Source organism: Taudactylus pleione, unplaced genomic scaffold, assembly GCF_031769625.1.
Source record: "Taudactylus pleione unplaced genomic scaffold, aTauple2 ptg000387l, whole genome shotgun sequence".
Classification (NCBI taxonomy): Eukaryota; Metazoa; Chordata; class Amphibia; order Anura; family Myobatrachidae; genus Taudactylus; species Taudactylus pleione.
Genome location: NW_028284788.1, coordinates 2,708,677 through 2,729,094, shown reverse-complemented (window position 1 = coordinate 2,729,094; position 20,418 = coordinate 2,708,677). Strand labels below are relative to the sequence as shown.

The 20,418-nt window shown below is 41.6% G+C and overlaps 1 protein-coding gene across 7 annotated transcripts in view; it reads left to right on the top strand.

Moving 5' to 3' along the window:
• The window catches only part of KIF21B (kinesin family member 21B), a 299,791-nt gene that overhangs the window by 19,084 nt on the left and 260,289 nt on the right, over positions 1 to 20,418 (top strand). For all 7 annotated transcript variants that reach the window (XM_088445771.1, XM_088445769.1, XM_088445770.1 and 4 more), the window contains exons 2-4: positions 10,915 to 11,137; positions 11,374 to 11,556; positions 11,770 to 11,919. In XM_088445771.1, the coding sequence (XP_088301897.1) occupies positions 10,915 to 11,137; positions 11,374 to 11,556; positions 11,770 to 11,919 (556 nt within the window). The remainder of the gene's footprint in view (positions 1 to 10,914; positions 11,138 to 11,373; positions 11,557 to 11,769; positions 11,920 to 20,418) is intronic.

The following is a 20,418-nucleotide window of genomic DNA, read 5'->3' as shown; positions in this document are numbered from 1 at the left end:
ACGGTCTGCCTATCCACGCTCTGCCATCTGTGTCATCCAGGCGGCACAGACTGCACTCAGTGTCCAGAGTGCGCAGTTCTTTGTCTAGCTGCTTGTGTCAACCCAGCGGCACAGGTCACACTCCAGTGTCCAACAGGTCCTCCTTTAGACCACCACAGCCTGCCAAGGCTGCTACATGGCCAAAGGCCGCATCTTGTTCTACGGTCCACAGGCCACAGCCTGCCAAGACTGCTACACGGCTCAAAGGTCGCATCTTGTTCTACGGTCCACATGCCACAGCCTGCCAAGGCAGCTACACGGCCCACAGGCCACCGGCTGTTGCTGGACAATCCCTACAAAAGATAATACCTGTACCTTAACAGGCTGTTAGGGGGTCATTCCACGTCAGTTCAACCAGGTATGTCCACCACCCAACTCAGATTTTTCCGAAATTTTTTTAGTTAAGAGAGGATGTCAAAAAAACTATATCTGCCAAATATCTTGACTGTCTTAAACTTTAATTTCTGAAATATTGATATTTCGAATTAACTAAACTATTTATTCAGTTTGTTAAACTTTATTTAAAGTGTCACGGGTGTTTATTAAGGAATGTCAACTAAATTTGGACCCTTTTGGTATCTTTTCCTCCAGAATCCAAAAATCCAAACCAAATTACTTTATCTGCCTTACGTTGCGAGATTCGGCAAAAATTGTAGCTTTTGGAAAATGATTAAAAACGCTAATTTAAATCAACATTAGGGGCCAAATGTAATATGGTGAGAATTTAGAAAATGTGAGAATTTAGCAGTAGACTCTCACACTTTTTTAACTTGGCCAATGTAATAGAGTATGAGAACAGGCAAACTCGCATATTTTTAGACCAAATAAACTCTCACAATTTAAACTGTAATCCAGATATTTTCCCATTTTGAAGTCAAAACTCGACCAATGTGAGAGTTTACTGCTAAACTCTCAATTTTCTAAACTCTGACCCTATTACATTTGGCCCTAGATATCCCAATTGTTTTTAGGTGCTTAACAAAGGTATTTAACTAACTACCACAAAAAAATCATCTGGACCTGATTCTGACCCGGAAGCGTTCACTCGTAGCTGGCCGATGTTCGCATTTGCGCATGTGTATGTATAGCAGTACGCGTGCGCGAACCAATGCGAAAGCTCGGGATACGTTCACTCGCTGCGCATAGACATCCCAGCAGAGTGATTGACAGGAGAAGCCATTTGTGGGTGGTAACATGGGCAGGCCTCTAGAAATGGGAGAGTGGAGGTGTGAATGCAGGCGTGCCTGAGCGTTGCAACGCCGTTTCAGAGGCGTGCATAATTAACAGGCAGCGTAATTGAAACCCTGCTGTGAGAACAGCGCATTCCGGGTCACGATGACCTGGAGTGCGCTGCTAGCCGGCCGATTGGTCCGGCTTCAGTGGCACTTGGAGATGACGTCATCTCCAAGCGACCACTTTCACCCCGCAAAAGCCGGGTCTATGCAGACCCGACTGCGGTGTGAGCGGCGCTGACTTGGGAATATCCTGAGTCGGCGCCGGCAAAATTCCGGGTCTGATCCGGATAGGAACTTTGTTCCAACTCCGGGTCAGACCCGGAATTTAGGTGGAAAAGGGGTATTACAGTAATCGAACGTCAACTTCATTATTTTTTTTCTCCACTATGAAACAGAGTACCATGCTGATTTTTTTTGTGGTAGTTTGTATACTTTTGCTAAGCACCTAAAAAAAATGGGATAGCTATGGTTGATTTAACGTAGCATTCCAAAAACTTGCATTTTTTACGTAACTCAAAATGTAAGGCAGATCAAGTAATTTGGTTTCGAATTTTGGATTCGGGAAGAAAAGTTACCTTAAAGGTGCGTACACACGTAACGATTTTTTGAACGATTTAACTATACCGACGTCGTTATCGTTCAATCGTTCAAAAAATCGTTCAGTTTCTGAGTTATAACGATGAACGATAATTGTAGTAAATAGTATAAAATAGTGAATAGTTTAATACATTGAATAATTAGTATTTCAGAAACGAATGGTCATACAGTTTTTTTGACACCTTAACTAAAAATTATTATTTTTTTGGGTGATCTGATGTGAAATGACCATCGGGGTAGTTTAATTATGAAGTAGCCCAGGTGCCTTCTTTAGGTGCCCTAGCACGGAGCCCAACATACAGATAGCAGAAGGTGGCACCCAGTAAATCACATCACGCTCAGGCAGGTAACATCATGATTTGAATAACCCACTTTGCTCTGACTGCACTATAAAGTTTTCCTCTCCTCCTCTTCCATCTCTCTTCACATGTCATGTTGAGATTCTGTGTATGTACCGTAACTAGCAGCCATAAATGTCTGCCCTCTACAAAGATTTTGAAAAGGATATAGTGATTTGTAGGAAAACATCTAAGCAAATGACCAATATACGCTTAATAGATACTTAAGTAACTATTTAAAGGAAAAAAAACCCTTCAATTTGGGATTGCTGCTTTAAGGTTTTACCGCCCTGCTGTCAATAATTATTTTTGTTGTTTTAAATTTGCAGGCAAGGTTCTATATAACAAGAGTGTCAACAGTAGATAGAAATGTTTGCAAATATATTTTAATTTATTGTCTGTCAGCTATAGTTATAGAAGCATGCGTGACTTTCTTGACATATGGGGCCAAATGTAATAGGGTGAGAGTTTAGAAAATGTGAAAGTTTAGCAGTAAAACTCTCACACTAATACATTGATTGAGTTGTATTTTCCATACAGGAAACACCTGGATGAGAGTATAAATTTTGAGTGTTTTTTGAGTCTGAAAAATATTCAAATTTGCATGTTCTGTGACTTTATTACATTGTCTGAGTTTACAAATGTGAGTTTTCTATTACATTTGGCCCATCATGTTTAATAACTAACATAATATAACTAATAATATATGGAACTAATGATTACCATAAAATACACACTTAACAGGGATAGGTCCCTACTGTCTAGTAATTTTTTTTTTTTTACCAGTCAGGTGCATAAATATTGGGACATTGACAGAATTTTCATATTTTGGCCTCTATTCACCACCACAATGGCTTTGAAATGAAACAAACACGATGTGCTTTAACTGCAGACTTTCAGATTTAATTTGAGGGTAATTACATTCAAATCAGGTGAACGGTGTAGGAATTACAACAGTTTCTATATGTGCCTCCCACTTTTTAAGGGGCCAAAAGTAATGGGACAAACTAAACAATCCTAAATGTAACCTTCACTTTTTAATACTTTGTTGCAAATCCTTTGCAGGCAATTACAGCCTGAAGTCTGGAACGCATAGACATCACCAGACGCTGGATTTCATCCCTGGTGATGCTCTGCCAGGCCTCTACTGCAAATGTCTTCAGTTCCTGCTTGTTCTTTGGGCATTTTCCCTTCAGTTTTGTCTTCATCAAGTGAAATGCATGCTCAATCGGATTCAGGTCAGGGGATTGACTTGGCCATTGCATAACATTCCACTTTTTAGCCTTAAAAAACTCTTTGGTTGCTTTTGCAGTATGCTTTGGGTCATTGTCCATCTGCACTGTGAAGCGCCGTCCAATGAGTTCTGAAGCATTTGACTGAATATGAGCATATAATATTGCCCAAAACACTTCAGAATTCATTCTGCTGCTTTTGTCAGCAGTCACATCATCAATAAATACAAGGGAACTAGTTCTATTGGCAGCCATACATGCCCACGCCATGACACTACCACCACTATGCTTCACTGATGAGGTGGTATGTTTTGGATCATGAGCAGTTCCTTTCCTTCTTCATACTCTTCTCTTCCCATCACTGGTACAAGTTGATCTTTGTCTCATATGTCCATAGGATGTTGTTCCAGAACTGTAATGGCTTTTTTAGATGTTGTTTGACAAACTCTAATCTGGTCTTCCTGTTTTTGTGGCTCACCAATGGTTTACATCTTGTGGTGAACCCTATATAATCACTCTTGTGAAGTCTTCTCTTGATTGTTGACTTTGACACACATGCACCTACCTCCTGGAGAGTGTTCTTGATTTGGCCAACTGTTGTGAAGGGGTTTTTCTTCACCAGGGAAATAATTCTTCTGTCATCCACCACAGTTGTTTTCCGTGGTCTTCCGGGTCTTTTGGTGTTGCTGAGCTCTCCGGTGCGTTCTTTCTTTTTAAGAATGTTCCAAACAGATGTTTGGCCACACCTAATGTTTTTGCTATCTCTCTGAAGGGTTTGTTTTGATTTTTCAGCCTAATGATGGCTTGCTTCACTGATAGTGACAGCTCTTTGGATCTCATATTGAGAGTCGACAGCAACTGATTCCAAATGCAAATGTCACACCTAGAATCAACTCCAGACCTTTTACCTGCTTAATTGATAATGAAATAATGAGGGAATAGCCCACACCTGTCCATGAAATAGCTTTTGAGTTGATAGTCCCATTACTTTTGGCCCCTTAAAAAGTGGGAGGCACATATAGAAACCGTTGTAAGTCCTACACCATTCACCTGATTTGGATGTAATTACCCTCAAATTAAATCAGAGTCTGCAGTTAAAGCACATCTTGTTTGTTTCATTTCAAAGCCATTGTGGTGATGAATAGAGGCCAAAATATGAAAATTCTGTCAATATCCCAATATTTATGCACCTGACTGTAGCTGTCAGAGCTTTAACTTAACATGATGTACCAAATGCATTAAGGGGCTCATTTATCAATGAGTATTATCTTCCGCAATGAGTTTTAATACTCATTGTGTATGAAAAATGGTGCTCTAGCAAATCAGCTCCCAACTGTCATTTTTCAAACAGATTACATTTAGGAGTTGATTGGCTGGAGAACCATTATCATACTTGTCACGCCTGAGGGTTGATTTTATGTAGGAACAGGAGAGATAGCGATGCGGCAGCAGATGATGGGCCTGAAGGCGAGAACAGAAATAGAATGTCTTTATTAAACAGCAGGTTGGAATGAGAACTGGAGATGATAATACTGAATAAATGAGCAGAATCGGATTGGGACCGATGATGCTGGATTGACAGCTGGATCGGTTTGAGACCGATGTTGATGATTTTAAGAACTTGATGGATTTGAATCCGATGTTGAAGAATTGATGAACTTACCGGAGAGGTAAAAAGGTGGTTTTAGGTGTCCGGAGCATGACAGCACCCCCCTCTTGATGGGTGGTCCCAGGACACATCTTAGGCTTTCGTGGAAACTTAGGAAAAGGGTGAAGGATTCCGCACTAAACCATCTAAATACTGTTAATCATGTCAATAACCAACATAAATCAATATCTCATATTAATATATCTTCATAATGATATATTGGTTGGTGGTGCTCCCCTGGCCCAGAAAAGATGCTAGTAGTTCGGCAAAGAATGAGAAAAAAAGAAGGGCTCTCTTAGGGCAGCTGAAACCTGTGAGGCAGGAAGAGGCTGAACCTCAGGAACTCGAGGGCGAAGGCCGTAGGTGGCTTAAAAGGGCGTGGAACCACATGATGAATGGTATTGATTGTTGTGACAAAATTCCACCCAAGGAAGCCGTTCAGCCCAGTTGTCCTGAGAGGAGGATACATATAAATTAAAAAATTACTCCAGGTCTTGGTTGATTCTTTCTGTCTGTCCATTGGACTGAGAGTGATAGGCAGTGGAGAAATTGAGTTTCACTTGAATTGAAGAACACAAGGAATGCCAAAACTTGGCAACAAATTGCACTCCCCGGTCAGAGATGATTTCCTGAGGTAATCCATGGAGTCTGAAGATTTCTTGTATGAATAATTGAGCCCACTTAGGAGCTGATGGAAAACCGGTAAGGGGTATGAAGTAAGCCATCTTGGTGAACTGGTCAACTACCAGCCAGATGGTGTTGAACTTGTTTGAAACTGGAAGATCGGTAATGAAGTCCATCGACAGATGTGACCACGGTTGATGTGGAACAGAGGAAGTAACTGTCCATCTGGAGACTGTCTAGACACTTTATGCTGGGCGCACTTGCTACAAGAGGCAATAAAGTCTTGGGCGTCTTTTCTGAGATGGGGCCACAAGTAAGACCTGGAAATGAATTTGAAGGTCTTTTGTATGCCTGAATGACCTGTGAAGCGGGAAGCATGAGCCCAATGTAGCAGTTTCCTGTTTAATGCGGGCTTGACAAGGGTTTTCCAAACAGGTGGTGAGGATTCTACTCCGACTGCAGAGAAAGCTACTGTATCAGTGATGAGATGCTTCTCAGCGGATGTAGTCTAATTTTCTTGCTCCATGTGGCGAGAGAGGGCATCAGCCTTTCGGTTCGAAAGGACATTTTGAAATCAAATTGTGAGAACAAGAGAGCCCAGTGCCTCGGATTCAGACTGTGGGCTGCCTTCCTATGGAAGAAGCATCAACCTCCAAGACGAATGGCTGTGTGACATCAATGTGACAAAGAACAGGAGCTGAAATGAACTTCTGTTTGATTTTTTGGAAGGCTTCTTCTGCTTCCTATGACCATCAGGATGGATTGGCACCATTCCGGGTGAGAGCGGTAATAGGTGCAATGATGGTGGAAAAGTTCTTTATGAATTTGCGATAGTAGCTCGCAAACCCTAGGATGTGCTGAAGTCCTGAGAGTATTAGGAAGCGGCCATTCCTGAATTGCTTGGAGCTTTTCTGCATCCATTTTGAGACCAGAACCTGAAATTATATATCCCAGGTAGGGAATAGACACACTTCTCCAAATTGCAGTAGAGATGATTGGAATGGAGACGTGTCAGTACCTTCTTTACTTGCCAATGATGTTCTTCCAGATTATTGGCGAATATGAGAATATCGTCAAGATAGACAACAAAATGTTTGTACAACAGATCGCGGAAGATCTCATTGACATGGTGCTGAAATACGGCGGGAGCATTGCTGAGACCGATAGGCATAAGAAGGTACTGGTAGTGACCGTCACAGGTGTTAAATGCGGTATTCCACTCGTCTCCTTATATGCTCCTTGCAAGGCCAATTTGGTGAAGATGGTGGCTCCACTGACTCGGTCAAAAAGCTGTGATCAGTGGGAGAGGATAGCGGTTTTTAATGGTGATATCATTCAGTCCCCTGTGGTCGATGCAGGGGCACAGACCTCCATTCTTTTATTTGACGAAAAAGAAGCCCGCACCGGGAGAGGTGGACGGGCGGATGGATCCTTTTTCCAAATTCGCTTGGATATAGTCATATGGCCTTTCTGGGAGTGATAGTGGATAAGTTCGCCCTCTACAAGGAGATTCCCATTAATTCAATTGGACAATCCCATTCACAGTGAGGAGAAAGAATATCAGTACCAGCTTTACTGAAAACATCGGTGAATTCTTAATAAGGAGGAGGTGTATTCGGATTAGATGGTACTGCAGAGCATACTGGAAAAACTTTTGGGAGTAGGTAAAAAGGTGGTTTTAAGTGTCTGGAGTGTGACACATGCGCAACGGGTTTTAAATCTCATTGCGTATGATAAAACTCGTTGATAAATGGGCCCCTAGATCTTCAATGATGTAGAAACTAGAGCAGGAAAGGTGTACATTGCAGACAATGGTCAGGTATTTCTAACTGTTCAAAAAGAGACGAAACATGGCTCAATAATGCCCTGATAATGAATAATGGCCCTGATGCCTAGGTATTCTGTGTTCAGGGAAGTCTTTTTTTTTTAACGTAAATTATGTGAGCGTTTACATTTTATTTTCTGAGATTTCAGATCCATTATGTAAAATGAGCAACAGAATTGTTTGGAATAGATTTTTATCATTCTTTTACAGGATCTAACATTTAAAATAGGTTCTAGTTTATGAATTAACAAACTAGATTAGATGGATGCCTTCATTTTCTGGGACCTCCAATGTAATTCACATTTTGATTTATGCTTTCCATCTAGCCTCCGGTGTAAAGTAGGGACCTGGATTTTTTAAACCACCTTGTTACTACTCAGTATTAGTGTGTGACTCTAGTCTAGACTGATCAATGTTTTAGGTTACGGCTAGATGCCTTTCAATGAAGGGACCCTGACATAATCAGTTACTATCCACGTGGGAATAGTAACCTGTGGCAAGCAAAGTGAGCCTGCACGGGTACAAATTTCTACTATTGGTGGCCAGATGAGACAGTTGTGACAAAATAACGGCGCTGTCAGGGCATAGAATTGCACTTCTGCCATCACTGACATCATGTCCGGGTCCTTAAGCTGATGGGAAAATAGGATCAACCCAATTTTATATGCCTACTCTAGGCAGACAATTAAAGGTGTCCATATTTGTTGTACTGATATACACAAGCCAATAAAAATAAGTGTAAATATTAATAAAATATAAACAGCACACACTGGTAATTAAATACAAGAAATTATGTCAAAGAATGTATTTGAAAGTCAGTTTATATGCCCATGCTATATGGAATGTATGTAAATATGGGTTTCTCTTAGTGAGATCTACATTCATGCTGCTCATAGCCATCAGCTGTCCTATGTGAACTGAGTGGCGGATGCTTAGTTTCCATGGAAACTAAACAGGAGTGGTGAGGAGGCACAAGACAGACAAAGAAAGAACGAGCTGCATAAAGCGGTAGAGAGAATATGAATAAGCAGGGTACATAGAAATAGTGAAAGAAAAGAACGAATGAATGAGAAAACAGAAACCAAGTGTCTGAGTAGAAGAGAGGGGGCATAGATAAATACTGACATAATTACAATAGTGTGAATGGTTCCTATGTACTCTTACTATTCAGTAATGATATCAAGTGATACATTTTCATAACTAATCATTTTGAAATGCAAAACGTGAATAACCATACCATCTAAAGTTTGTTAATGATTCTGATTGTGAGTAACTTTATACATTGGTAAAATGATGTGTCGGACAGATTTAAAATATGCAGAGAGAGGGGTGTGTAAAATAAAATAAAGCATTTGTGGGATACGTGCAAGAGCAGCCAGTATTTACCCTGCATGCAGAACAAAAATAAATGTATTTGCACCCCTTGCATTGCAATATGGTTTGATCCAGGTGCAAAGTTACTCTTTTTCTTATTTGCTCCCAACTCTGAATCAGCCCAATAAGGTTTCCTTAAACATGCGTTTGATTTCCAGATACTAAAACAGATCTAAAAACCTATTCTTAATGTATCAAGTACTGCATTTTTAATGCGATACATCCCACCACATGCATAGCAGCGTTTATTAATGTTGTATGCTTGTAGTTTTGCAATTAGGGGTCGAATTCAATTGCCGGCGAAAAGCCAGAATCCGCGAAAAAGTATCGCCCATTGCAACTTTTCACCAGGCAGAAAAGTATCGCCATATTCAACTGCAAACACTTTTCACGAACGTGAAAACGCAATGCAATGTAATAGGTGAAAAAGATTTGCCTATGAATAGGTGTCGGAAAAAAGTACAAAATCGCTATTTTGGGGTGCAAAGGTGGGGAAACCACTCAGCACCCTTGGGACAGCCCCCCAAAGGATAACTGCATCAAAAAAAATACCTAAAAAAATCGAGGAACACCCCAAAAAATAACTTACAAAAAGGGGGCGAAAAAATGCAAAGTGGGGGTGCAAACTTAATGACTAGTGAAACAGACTTTAGGGGGGTCTGCAAGTATGGGGGAGGTGTTTTTTTGATTGCAGGTGCTTGCTGAAGGTGCATTTTTGGCGGCACTTAAAACTTCACTTTAGCGATTTCAAAACATGCTTGCACCCATTTTCAAGTACCCCAAATTTGACAGGACTACTTAATTTCTCCAAAAAAAACTACTTAATACTATTCTTCACCACTTGTGCAAAGACGCTATATAGAGGCAATTGAAAGCACTTAAGTACACCAAATAGCTCCATGGGGGCTAATCGGGGACATCTATACTGATCCCCAATGTTAGTGCATCTTTTGGGGGGTGTCAGGCTGATTTCCCCATTTCTGACAGCACTTTTCACCTGTTTGAGTTTCGCCGGGATGCGTTTTCGTGTCCTTTGGAATTGAATATGGCGAATAGCGGGGGCGAGCACGATAAGTTTCTGCGGCTAAAACACATGATGCCGGCAAAAAGTTCGGCATGCAAAACAGTATCGCAGGTCCGAAACTAATTGAATACGGCCCTAAATCTACAAAGGACAGCTCTTCCGATAAGAGCTGTCCTTTGTGGTATATGGATTTCTGGGTTTATGACCCAGGAGTCCTTCAGCGCAAATGCAAGCCGTGGGGGACCCTGGTAGAAATCCTATTGCATCCCTCTTGGGAAATTATTCGATAAGAAGCCCATAGCCTTATAGATGGCGTTGCCTATCTGGCACAAGCTCCAGAAAGTTTCGCTTTCCAGAGCTTGATACATATGCATACATATGTAGTCATACCTCTGAAAACTGTCGTTTTTGGAGGTTTGACCGCAATTTAGTTAGAGATGAGCAGTTCAGTTTTACTCAGTTATGTTTGGATAAAAAAAACAGCATCTAATTGGCTATCCGGCTCTCACGTGTTTTGGATAGCCAATAAGATAAATACGAATTTGTGCTGATTTGGCGAAAAGAATCTTTATTCTGTAAATTTGTGCACATCAGGTCAGGGGTCTTGATTATGAGAAAACTAGGCTTGTGAGTCAATGATTTAAGGGGTAGAGAAGTGGGACTGTTTTGGGAAAACATGGACATAATGAAGCCTTGCACATTGCATAAACATCACAATAAAGGAGAAGATGTATCAAACCTAATAGAATTATAGAAAGATAAAGTGGAGAAGTTGCCCATAGCAGCCATTCAATTTCTAGCTATCATTTAGTTAGCACAGTCTATAAAATGACAGAAGCTGATTGGTAGCTATGGGTAACTTATCCACTTTATCTCTATTGAAGGTTTGATACATCTTCTTCTAAAACTTTTTAAAACCGTTTATAAATATTATATCTTATTCCGATTGCCAAGTCCTGTTTTTATATGCCATTTTAGGATCCGTCCTCAAAGCAGTAAGGAACAGGTTGAAGGATGTCATATATGTACATGGGTTTACCCTGGAGAACCCCAGGTACTTCTGGGTAAGGACAAGGCCTTCACTTATGATTATGTGTTTGACACGGACACTGAACAGGTCAAAGTCTACGAAATTTGTGTGCGTGGCCTGGTGGAGGGTTGCTTCCAGGGATACAATGCAACCGTTTTGGCATACGGCCAGGTACATATCTCAAATATTCAGTTTAATTATTTATCCCTTTATTTATGCCATTTCTGCTGTGTGATCTATTCTTTATATTCTTGTTCTACCTAATTTTTCTAACTCTCTGTTGTGACTCTTTTCAGCCTGTTTGTTAACTTCCCTCTGTCTTTTTATGTCCTTTCATCTTTGTGTTCTTTTTTTGAAATCTTCTATTATTCAAACTGCTATTGCTAATGCACTTTTGACTATAATAGACAGGCGCAGGAAAGACACATACAATGGGCAGTGGATTTGACCTTGTAGTCAGCGATGCAGAGCTTGGTATTATACCCCGTGCTGTCCGCCAACTCTTCAGTACGATCCAGGAACGCACAGCTGCAGCTTGTGACAATGGACGACCCGAGCCCAGCTTCAAAGTCAGCGCACAATTTCTAGAGGTAGGCATAAGGTGTCCATATATGTCTGGAGATCTTATGAGCAATAATGGCCATGAATGGTGCTCAGAGACATGTTTGATCTAATTTTCTCCTTCCTTGTCCTACTTTCTCATTGACATACACCTCAGTACCGTATCACTTATGTCTTAATGTTTATCCATCTCCATATTTATTTTTCGACTCCCATTTCTTCTTCTCTCACATCTGGATTAGCTGTATAACGAAGAGATATTGGATTTGTTCGATGTTTCCCGTGACCCAGACTCTCGGCATCGAAAATCTAACATTCGGATCCATGAAGATGCCAGTGGTGAAATTTATGTTAGTGGAGCAAGTACTCGCAGCGTTAGTTCGGAAGCAGAAGTGAGTAAGCATATTTGCAAAGCAATTCTGTTTGTTTCCTATTTTCATGGTCTACATTTTCCTCCCTCCAATCCAGCACATTTATAATACTTCACCATCAGTCTACAAACTCCTAATTCTAGTGTGCAAATTTCTACAGTACATACCTACAGTACAGTTTATGTACATATACATAAACTATTCTCTCTTTTATGATGAAGTACAGCTGGAGTATATCTTTATGTGGGCTTGGCATAAAGCATTTGAAAACCACAAAATTATGTGTTTCACTAGATACACCATACTTACACAACTTACATTAATGGTAGTATTAACTGTACTTTACCAGAATTTCTCTCATACCATGTATTCAGCACACATTTGAAGATTAATTCAGTTATTTCCAGAGTTATGTTGAAATGTACAGGTTGAGTCTCCCATAACCAAAATGCTTGGGACCAGGGGTATTTTGGATAACGGAATATTCTGTATTTTGGAATATTTGCATACCATAATGAAATATCTTGGGAATGGGACCCAAATCTAAACACAGAATGCATTTATGTTTTATATACACCTTATACACACATTCTGCAGGTAATTTTATACAATATTTTTAATAATTTTGTGCATCAAAAAAAGTTTGTGTACATACATGAAATTCATTTATGTTTCATATACACCTTTTACACACAGCCTGAAGGTTATTTTATACTATATTTGTAATAATTTTGTGCTTTAAACAAAGTTTGTGTACATTGAACCATCAGAAAACAAAGGCCCTGATTCAGAGCCGGACGCTCTGACCAGAGCGCTCGCTCTGAATCAGGGCCCACCTCCATTAATATGGAGCGTCCTCCTGGACGCTCGTATAGCTGTGGGTCACCACCCACAGCATATACGAGCGTGCAAAATGCGACCATCGGAACTGCGAGTAAAAGCCTGCGGTTGAGTTTCTCAACCGCAAGGCCAGGAGTGATTTTGGCTCTATCAGAGCCAAAATCACTCCCACTGACATCACTAATGATGTCAGTGGGGCCGGCTTCAGACGGTAGGCGTTCCCTTGGGAACGCCTCCGTCTGGCAGGCACGCCCCCGGCACGACCACCAAAGGGGGCGTGCTGTCAGTCACCATCGACAGCACGCCCACTTTGATGAGACACTCCGAGCGAAGGAAAGTCCTCCGCTCTTCCGCGGGTCTCGCGCATGCGCACGACCGAACTCCCTCCGTCGTGCGCATGCACAGTGGGGTACATCGACCCACTTGCGAGCGTACTGCCGCTCGCGAGTGGGTCTGAATGACTCCCAAAGGTTTCACTTTCTCAGTCATGCTAAAAATATTCCGTATTTCAGAATATTCCCTATTTTGGAATATTTAGATATGGGAGACTCAACCTGTACTTGCTATTGTTTTTACAGCTAAATTGTCAAATTCCAGCATGTAAATAAGCATATCAGACACATTTTATGATATGTTCCAGTGAAAAATATTTTGAGAAATAATAGAAAGTAAAGGTGAAAGACTCCTCACAGAATAAGACACAAACACAAATTCGAAAAAATAAAAGGCTATCATGAGCTCTGAAAGTAAATGAATTTCTGAATAACAGTTTACATAATCTGTCAGAGGGCACTGCTTTATCTGACATTGCTATTGTTTCACACTCTACCAGAAGGGCAGCATATCCTGAATTCCCCAGCAGTGAAAGTGAATGCTGGCAGCCCCATTACAGCTGATTGCTGATAATCAAACTGTTGTTTGATCCTTGTCTGAGTCCACAGCAGGGCTTTTAAGGGGTGTTAAGCTTTCAACGGGTGTTCTTAAAGTCTGGTAACTCATTATAACGCTGCTAGTTAAAAAAAAAGTAAATGGAAGGGGCATGTACACATCCCCGCTCTGACAAGCATGAAATCTTGTTACAATATAATGAAGTTTTATGAGATCAATTACTAAATACATATTATGCTTTGCTGCACTGAGAATTTAAGGACACATTTCAAACACTCTGCTAAAAGTGTGCACAAAGGGCCTGATTCAGAGTTGGGAATAGAGAGAGATATCTCTCTCAACTAGTCATCTTGGTGAAACCATGCTGCACTGCAGGTGGGACAGATTTAAAATGTGCAGAGAGATTTAGATTTGGGAGGAGTGTTTCCAAACTGACATCTAAATTGTAGAGTAATAATAAAGCTGTGCAGTATTTGTGGGCTACATGCAAAAGCAGCCAGTATTTACCCTACATGTAAAAAAATGTATGTATTTACACTCCTTGCATTGTAATATGGTTTGTTCAGGTTCACAGTTGAGAGAGATATCTCATTCTATTCCCAAGTTTGAATCAGGCCCAAAGTCTTCACATCTTCCTAGGTGCACGAGGTCTAACATAAAATACACTTCTCAGAGGTTTCCATTCTAAAAATATATGTTCTCCCACTCTATTTCCTTTGCCATTCTGTGTTAATAGCTACAAGTAAGGAGAGGATAATTATGCTGCCATTTGGGCATCAGGAAATTAAAATTACATTAAATAATTTAAATACATTTTCTCTTTTCCTGGTGTCATCATGACAGCACACTTAAACTGAGAAAACAATTATCCACGTCTGAAAAAAATTATGTATAACAAGAATGAACTTTTTTTGACTTATGAGCTGTCTGAAGGGTTTCCTTCCTGAAAGACTGTAGATAAGATTGCTATATTGACTTTGTACTGGTGAATGAAGGTATTTGCAGAAGCCCATTTAGCTGTTCTACAAATATCTCCCAGGACTGCTGTGGCAAAAGCAACCCATGAAACTAAAGTTGGGTACACACGTAAAGATTTTCTGTCCAACCATCCAACTAGTTGATTGGTTGGAATGAAAATCTGGTAAGGTATGAAAGCAAATGACAATCAGCAATTTGCTTCCAAACGCAGGAAAATGGACAAAAACTGTTGTTTGAACAAATTATTTAGATCAAACATTTAACAAACTTGTCTGACGACCATTTTCATCTGTTTTCTGGCATTTAGGAGCAAATTGCTGATCATCATTTACTCCCATACGTTACCAGATTTTCATTCCAACCAATCAACTAGTTGGATGGTTGGACAGAAAATCTTTACGTGTGTACCACACACCACTTATTACTCTCTGCAACAGATGAAACATTTAAATGATTAGCCATTTGGATCAGTTTTACAATCCAATGAGCTATACTGTAGTTCTGGAAGAAGCTGTTTGGCATTCCTTATTACTTATTGGAATGAAACATAGACCTGAATTGAATAGCATGAGACATGCAGCAAGTGCCAAGATTTTGGTGATTTAACTGGAATTTTGTTTTATATTACTTGTATTTATAGAAACAAAAACACTGCAATCAAACCTGCAATACATAGACAAGGAAATCATGCATAATACCAAATATTATACACGATAATAAGCGATACACAGTACATATGTCCCAGCACATTTCCGTGGACATCTTTTGCAAACTATAGGCGTTCGCATAACCCAAGACAGGCACATATATATTGTTTGGATATAAATATAAGTGAGAGATACTGCACAGTGAGAAACAAAAGTAAAGGGGGTGTCTGGCGCTGACCCGTCGGACAGCATAATGGGCGGCTCCCCCAAAAGAATTTGAGTTTCATACCACTGGGTCAGATGCATACTATGGTGGATCTGGGATTGTGTCGAGGTTGGCAAGGTTGCTATAAAGCTTTCCCATGTATCAAAAAAGGAAGAAGCTTTCTTTTCTTTATCAAACATTGTTGATTTATGAGCATTAAGGCAAAGTTTGTGATGCAGAATGTGCCAGAGGCGTCTGGCTGTCATCAGTAAAGGATTGTCACAAACTTCTGGCAGAACTTCCTGATCATGAATATGAGGAAAGTATTTATTTCAGGGCCATTGTAGGTAGGAACTGTAATTCAAGGGATGTATTAGCATAAACATCTTGATTGTGTAACCAGTCGGTCAAGAACCTCATCAGGGAAGAATGGTTATAGAAAAGAATATTGGTAAAATTTATTCCCCAATTAGATTTAGGTTGATATAATTTCCTAAGGCTAATACGAGCCCTACCACCCTGCCAGAGAGGCGGGGAAAGGTCATCATCTTGATAAGGGCAGCCCTACGAGAGGGTCAATTGTTTCCAACTCCCGAGCTCCTCCGTATTAATTTGAATCATCCGATATACTTTCTTATCATATAACAGAGCAGGATTTTTGGGTAAAGAATACCCAAATATTCCAAATGTGAGGAAGCCCAGGAGAATTGAAAGAATTAGCCCCAGGAAGGAGTGGTAATAGTGGAATGAAGAAACATCGCCCTTGATTTGTCCGCATTAATTCTCAGACCAGAGATGTTTCCAAACTTCCCAAACTTATGCATAATCAAAGGTAGTGTGTGTTGGGGGTCTGTAATGTACAAAAGGATGTCATCTGCATATACCATAGGTTTAACACTACGCACACCCACACAAATCCCCCACCCCCAGAAACCAGACCATTGTTGCAGAATATGAAGGAGAGGATCTATGGCAAGATTAAAGAGGAGAGGGGTGAGAGGGCAACTATGGACGTGTGCCCAGTCCCAGCTCCATGGGCGTGCCACGCAACCCATTAATCAATAATGATGTAGAGGGGGAATGATAGGAGAAGTGAAGCAGTTTGATAAAGTCTGGGGCTAATCCTCTGTGATTAAAACCTCAAACAAGTGGGACCAGAGAATCGTATCGAACGCCTTATGCATATCAAGGCTTAGGAGCATGTTCTGAAAACTGGGATCCTTGGTGGAGGCAGTTATAGCTGTCAAAGGATATGGATGCCTTTAACCAAATGCCTACCCACCACAAAACCAATTGTGGTCAGTAAAAAGGGAAGGTAAGATTTGCTGCTTGCGAGTGGACATAATTTTAAAGTCAACATTCAGCAATGTGATGGGGAGATATGAACCAAGGAGAAGGGGATTCCTCTCCGGCTTAGGTAGAAGAATCATATGAGAGTCATTAAAAGATTGAAGGGGAGGGGAGTTACTCTGAATATGTCGGAAGAAATCTAGAAGAAGCGGGGAGAGATCATCTTGGAGGGTTTTGTAATACTCTCCCGAGTAACCATCTGGATTTATGGGCAGGCAAGGTCTTAAAAGTGAATCTAAGTTCTTGATCAGGATGTTGCATTGGTCTTGAGTGAGTGTAAGTAAACGTACTTCATCTAACAAAAACCTCTGTTGCTCAAGGTCAACTAGCTGAGGAGGTAGAATAATAAGTATTAAATAGGGACAAGATGGCCTGCATATCTCTAAGAGGGGACTAAGTGGCAGGATTAAGCACCTTTGAGATATGATTCCTAGATTTCCGTGATTTGGCTATGGCTGCCAAGAAGCGGCCGGCCTTATCGCTCCAACGATAATACTTTTGTTTGGAAATCTCTAAGCTATGTTTCATCTGAGAGAGAAGGAAATCTTCTTGCAGCTGACGAGCCTGTTTGTAGTGACTCAACTTATCAGGAGATGGATCCAATGTGTAGGCAGTAAAAGTTATAGTTACAGAAGCACAACATACAAGTAGCTGCCGCCTTGCGCTTTCGCTTAGCTATATAACTAATAATGTGGCCCCGTAATACAGCCTTTGAGGTTTCAGACATGAACTCGGGATTGTCCCAATGATCAAGACATCAACAAAATCGGACCACTTTGACTTGAGATCGGAAACCAGCAGAAGAAGCCAGATGTGCAGGGAATCGCCATATGTTATCACGATAAAGGTCTGAGGGAAATGTGAGTGTCGCAGTGAGGGGAGCGTGGTCAGAGATCATGATGTCATGCAAGCGAGTGTTGTAGAGGTGGGACATTACGACATCAGACAATAGAAGATAATCGATGCATGACAAAGAACCGTACGCTGCCAAAAGATGTGTATAGGACCACTCGGTAGGGTTCAGATGATGCCAAAGATCCGATAGATGTAGTATAGTTAATAAAGACGGGAGTGCCCGCTGCATGGAGCAAAGCGGTCTAGGGGGTGATGGGGCCTTATCGATTTGAGGATCTAGGACTGTGTTGAAATCCCCTCCCTTAATTAAAATGTAATTCTCCCTCTGCTGTAGTAGTCTAGTAAGTTGGTTAAAGAAAGTTGGGGAGTCCACGTTTGGCGCAAAGACATTAACCAACGTGAAATGGGAATGCAGAGTTTCAACATCGATAATAAGAAATCTACCATGTCTGTCCACTATCTGGTTTAAATTAACTGCAATTTTTAAACTTGTGGCTAAATCGCTAAACTCTCAGCACTTATCACAACTTGCATGCTGTTACACGAGGCTCTGTGAATTTTCCTGAAAGCCTGAGTTGCTCTTGGTGTAAAACCTCATTACTGAATGAAATGAAAAGAAATTCTGAGACTCTTTTAGAACAGCCAATTTTAGGGTTTCAAAAATAACTCACTTATGGGTTCAAATTAGGGGTGAGCGGGTTCGGATTTCTGAAATCCGAACCCCCCCGAGCCCCCCCGATCCGAGTCCGATCCGAGTCAGGCTCGACTTTTCCCGCCTGACTCGGATCTGAAATCGAGGCAAAACGTCATCATCCCGCCTTCCGAGTCTCGCGGGTTTTGGATCCTATATAAGGTACCCGCGTCGGCGCCATTTTCTCACTCGGCTGTGGACAGTGAAGAGGGAGGGTGGGAGTTAGGGCTGTGTAGTGTAGTGTAGTGTAGTGCTGCTGTTGTCCACTACTTCAAAGTCCATAGGGGCTGGCTGTGTTGTGCTGCTGTTGTTAATAGGGGCTGTGTCCACTACTTCAAAGTCCATAGGGGCTGGCTGGACTGTGTTGTGCAGTCAGTTCTCCTTAGGGGCTGTGTCCACTCCAAAGTCCTGTGCAGTGTCCCAGTCCTAAAGGGGTGCAGTAGTGTTGTCCAGGGGGTGCTCTGTCCATCAGGGGTGCTCCCCCCAAGTGCTAAAAAAATAATATATTTTCTGTGTTTGTGAATTGTGTGCGCAGTAGCCGCACGTGCATCAACAAAGTAGTGCCAAGCGTGCGCCTGTGTCATAAGTAAAGGGCCGGCTGGCTTGACCGTTAAAGGGTGCTGTAACCCCCAAAGTACACTCCAGTCCAAACCAAAAAAAAAATTATTTTCTGTGTTTGTGAATTGTGTGCGCAGTAGCCGCACGTGCATCAACAAAGTAGTTCCAAGCGTGCGCCTGTGTCATAAGTAAAGGGCCGGCTGGCTTGACCGTTAAGGGTGCTGTAACCCCCGAAAGTACACTCCAGTCCAAACCAAAAAAAAAATTATATTCTGTGTTTGTGAATTGTGTGCGCAGTAGCCGCACGTGCATCAACAAAGTAGTGCCAAGCGTGCGCCTGTGTCATAAGTAAAGGGCCGGCTGGCTTGACCGTTAAAGGGTGCTGTAACCCCCAAAGTACACTCCAGTCCAAACCAAAAAAAAAATTATTTTCTGTGTTTGTGAATTGTGTGCGCAGTAGCCGCACGTGCATCAACAAAGTAGTGCCAAGCGTGCGCCTGTGTCATAAGTAAAGGGCCGGCTGGCTTGACCGTTAAGGGTGCTGTAACCCCCGAAAGTACACTCCAGTCCAAACCAAAAAAAAAATTATTTTCTGTGTTTGTGAATTGTGTGCGCAGTAGCCGCACGTGCATCAACAAAGTAGTGCCAAGAGTGCGCCTGTGTCATAAGTAAAGGGCTGGCTGGCTTGACCGTTAAGGGTGCTGTAACCCCCGAAAGTACACTCCAGTCCAAACCAAAAAAAAAATTATTTTCTGTGTTTGTGAATTGTGTGCGCAGTAGCCGCACGTGCATCAACAAAGTAGTGCCAAGCGTGCGCCTGTGTCATAAGTAAAGGGCCCGGCTGGCTTGACCGTTAAGGGTGCTGTAACCCCCGAAAGTACACTCCAGTCCAAACCAAAAAAAAAATTATTTTCTGTGTTTGTGAATTGTGTGCGCAGTAGCCGCACGTACATCAACAAAGTAGTGCCAAGCGTGCGCCTGTGTCATAAGTAAAGGGCCGGCTGGCTTGACCGTTAAGGGTGCTGTAACCCCCGAAAGTACACTCCAGTCCAAACCAAAAAAATAATTATTTTCTGTGTTTGTGAATTGTGTGCGCAGTAGCCGCACGTGCATCAACAAAGTAGTGCCAAGCGTGCGCCTGTGTCATAAGTAAAGGGCCGGCTGGCTTGACCGTTAAGGGTGCTGTAACCCCCGAAAGTACACTCCAGTCCAAACCAAAAAACAAATTATTTTCTGTGTTTGTGAATTGTGTGCGCAGTAGCCACACTTGCATCAACAAAGTAGTGCCAAGCGTGCGCCTGTGTCATAAGTAAAGGGCCGGCTGGCTTGACCGTTAAGGGTGCTGTAACCCCCAAAGTACACTCCAGTCCAAACCAAAAAAAAAATAATTTTCTGTGTTTGTGAATTGTGTGCGCAGTAGCCACACGTGCATCAACAAAGGAGCAGCGCCAAGCGTGCGCCTGTGTCCCATAAGTAAAGAGCCGGCTGGCTCATTTCTTAAAGGGTGG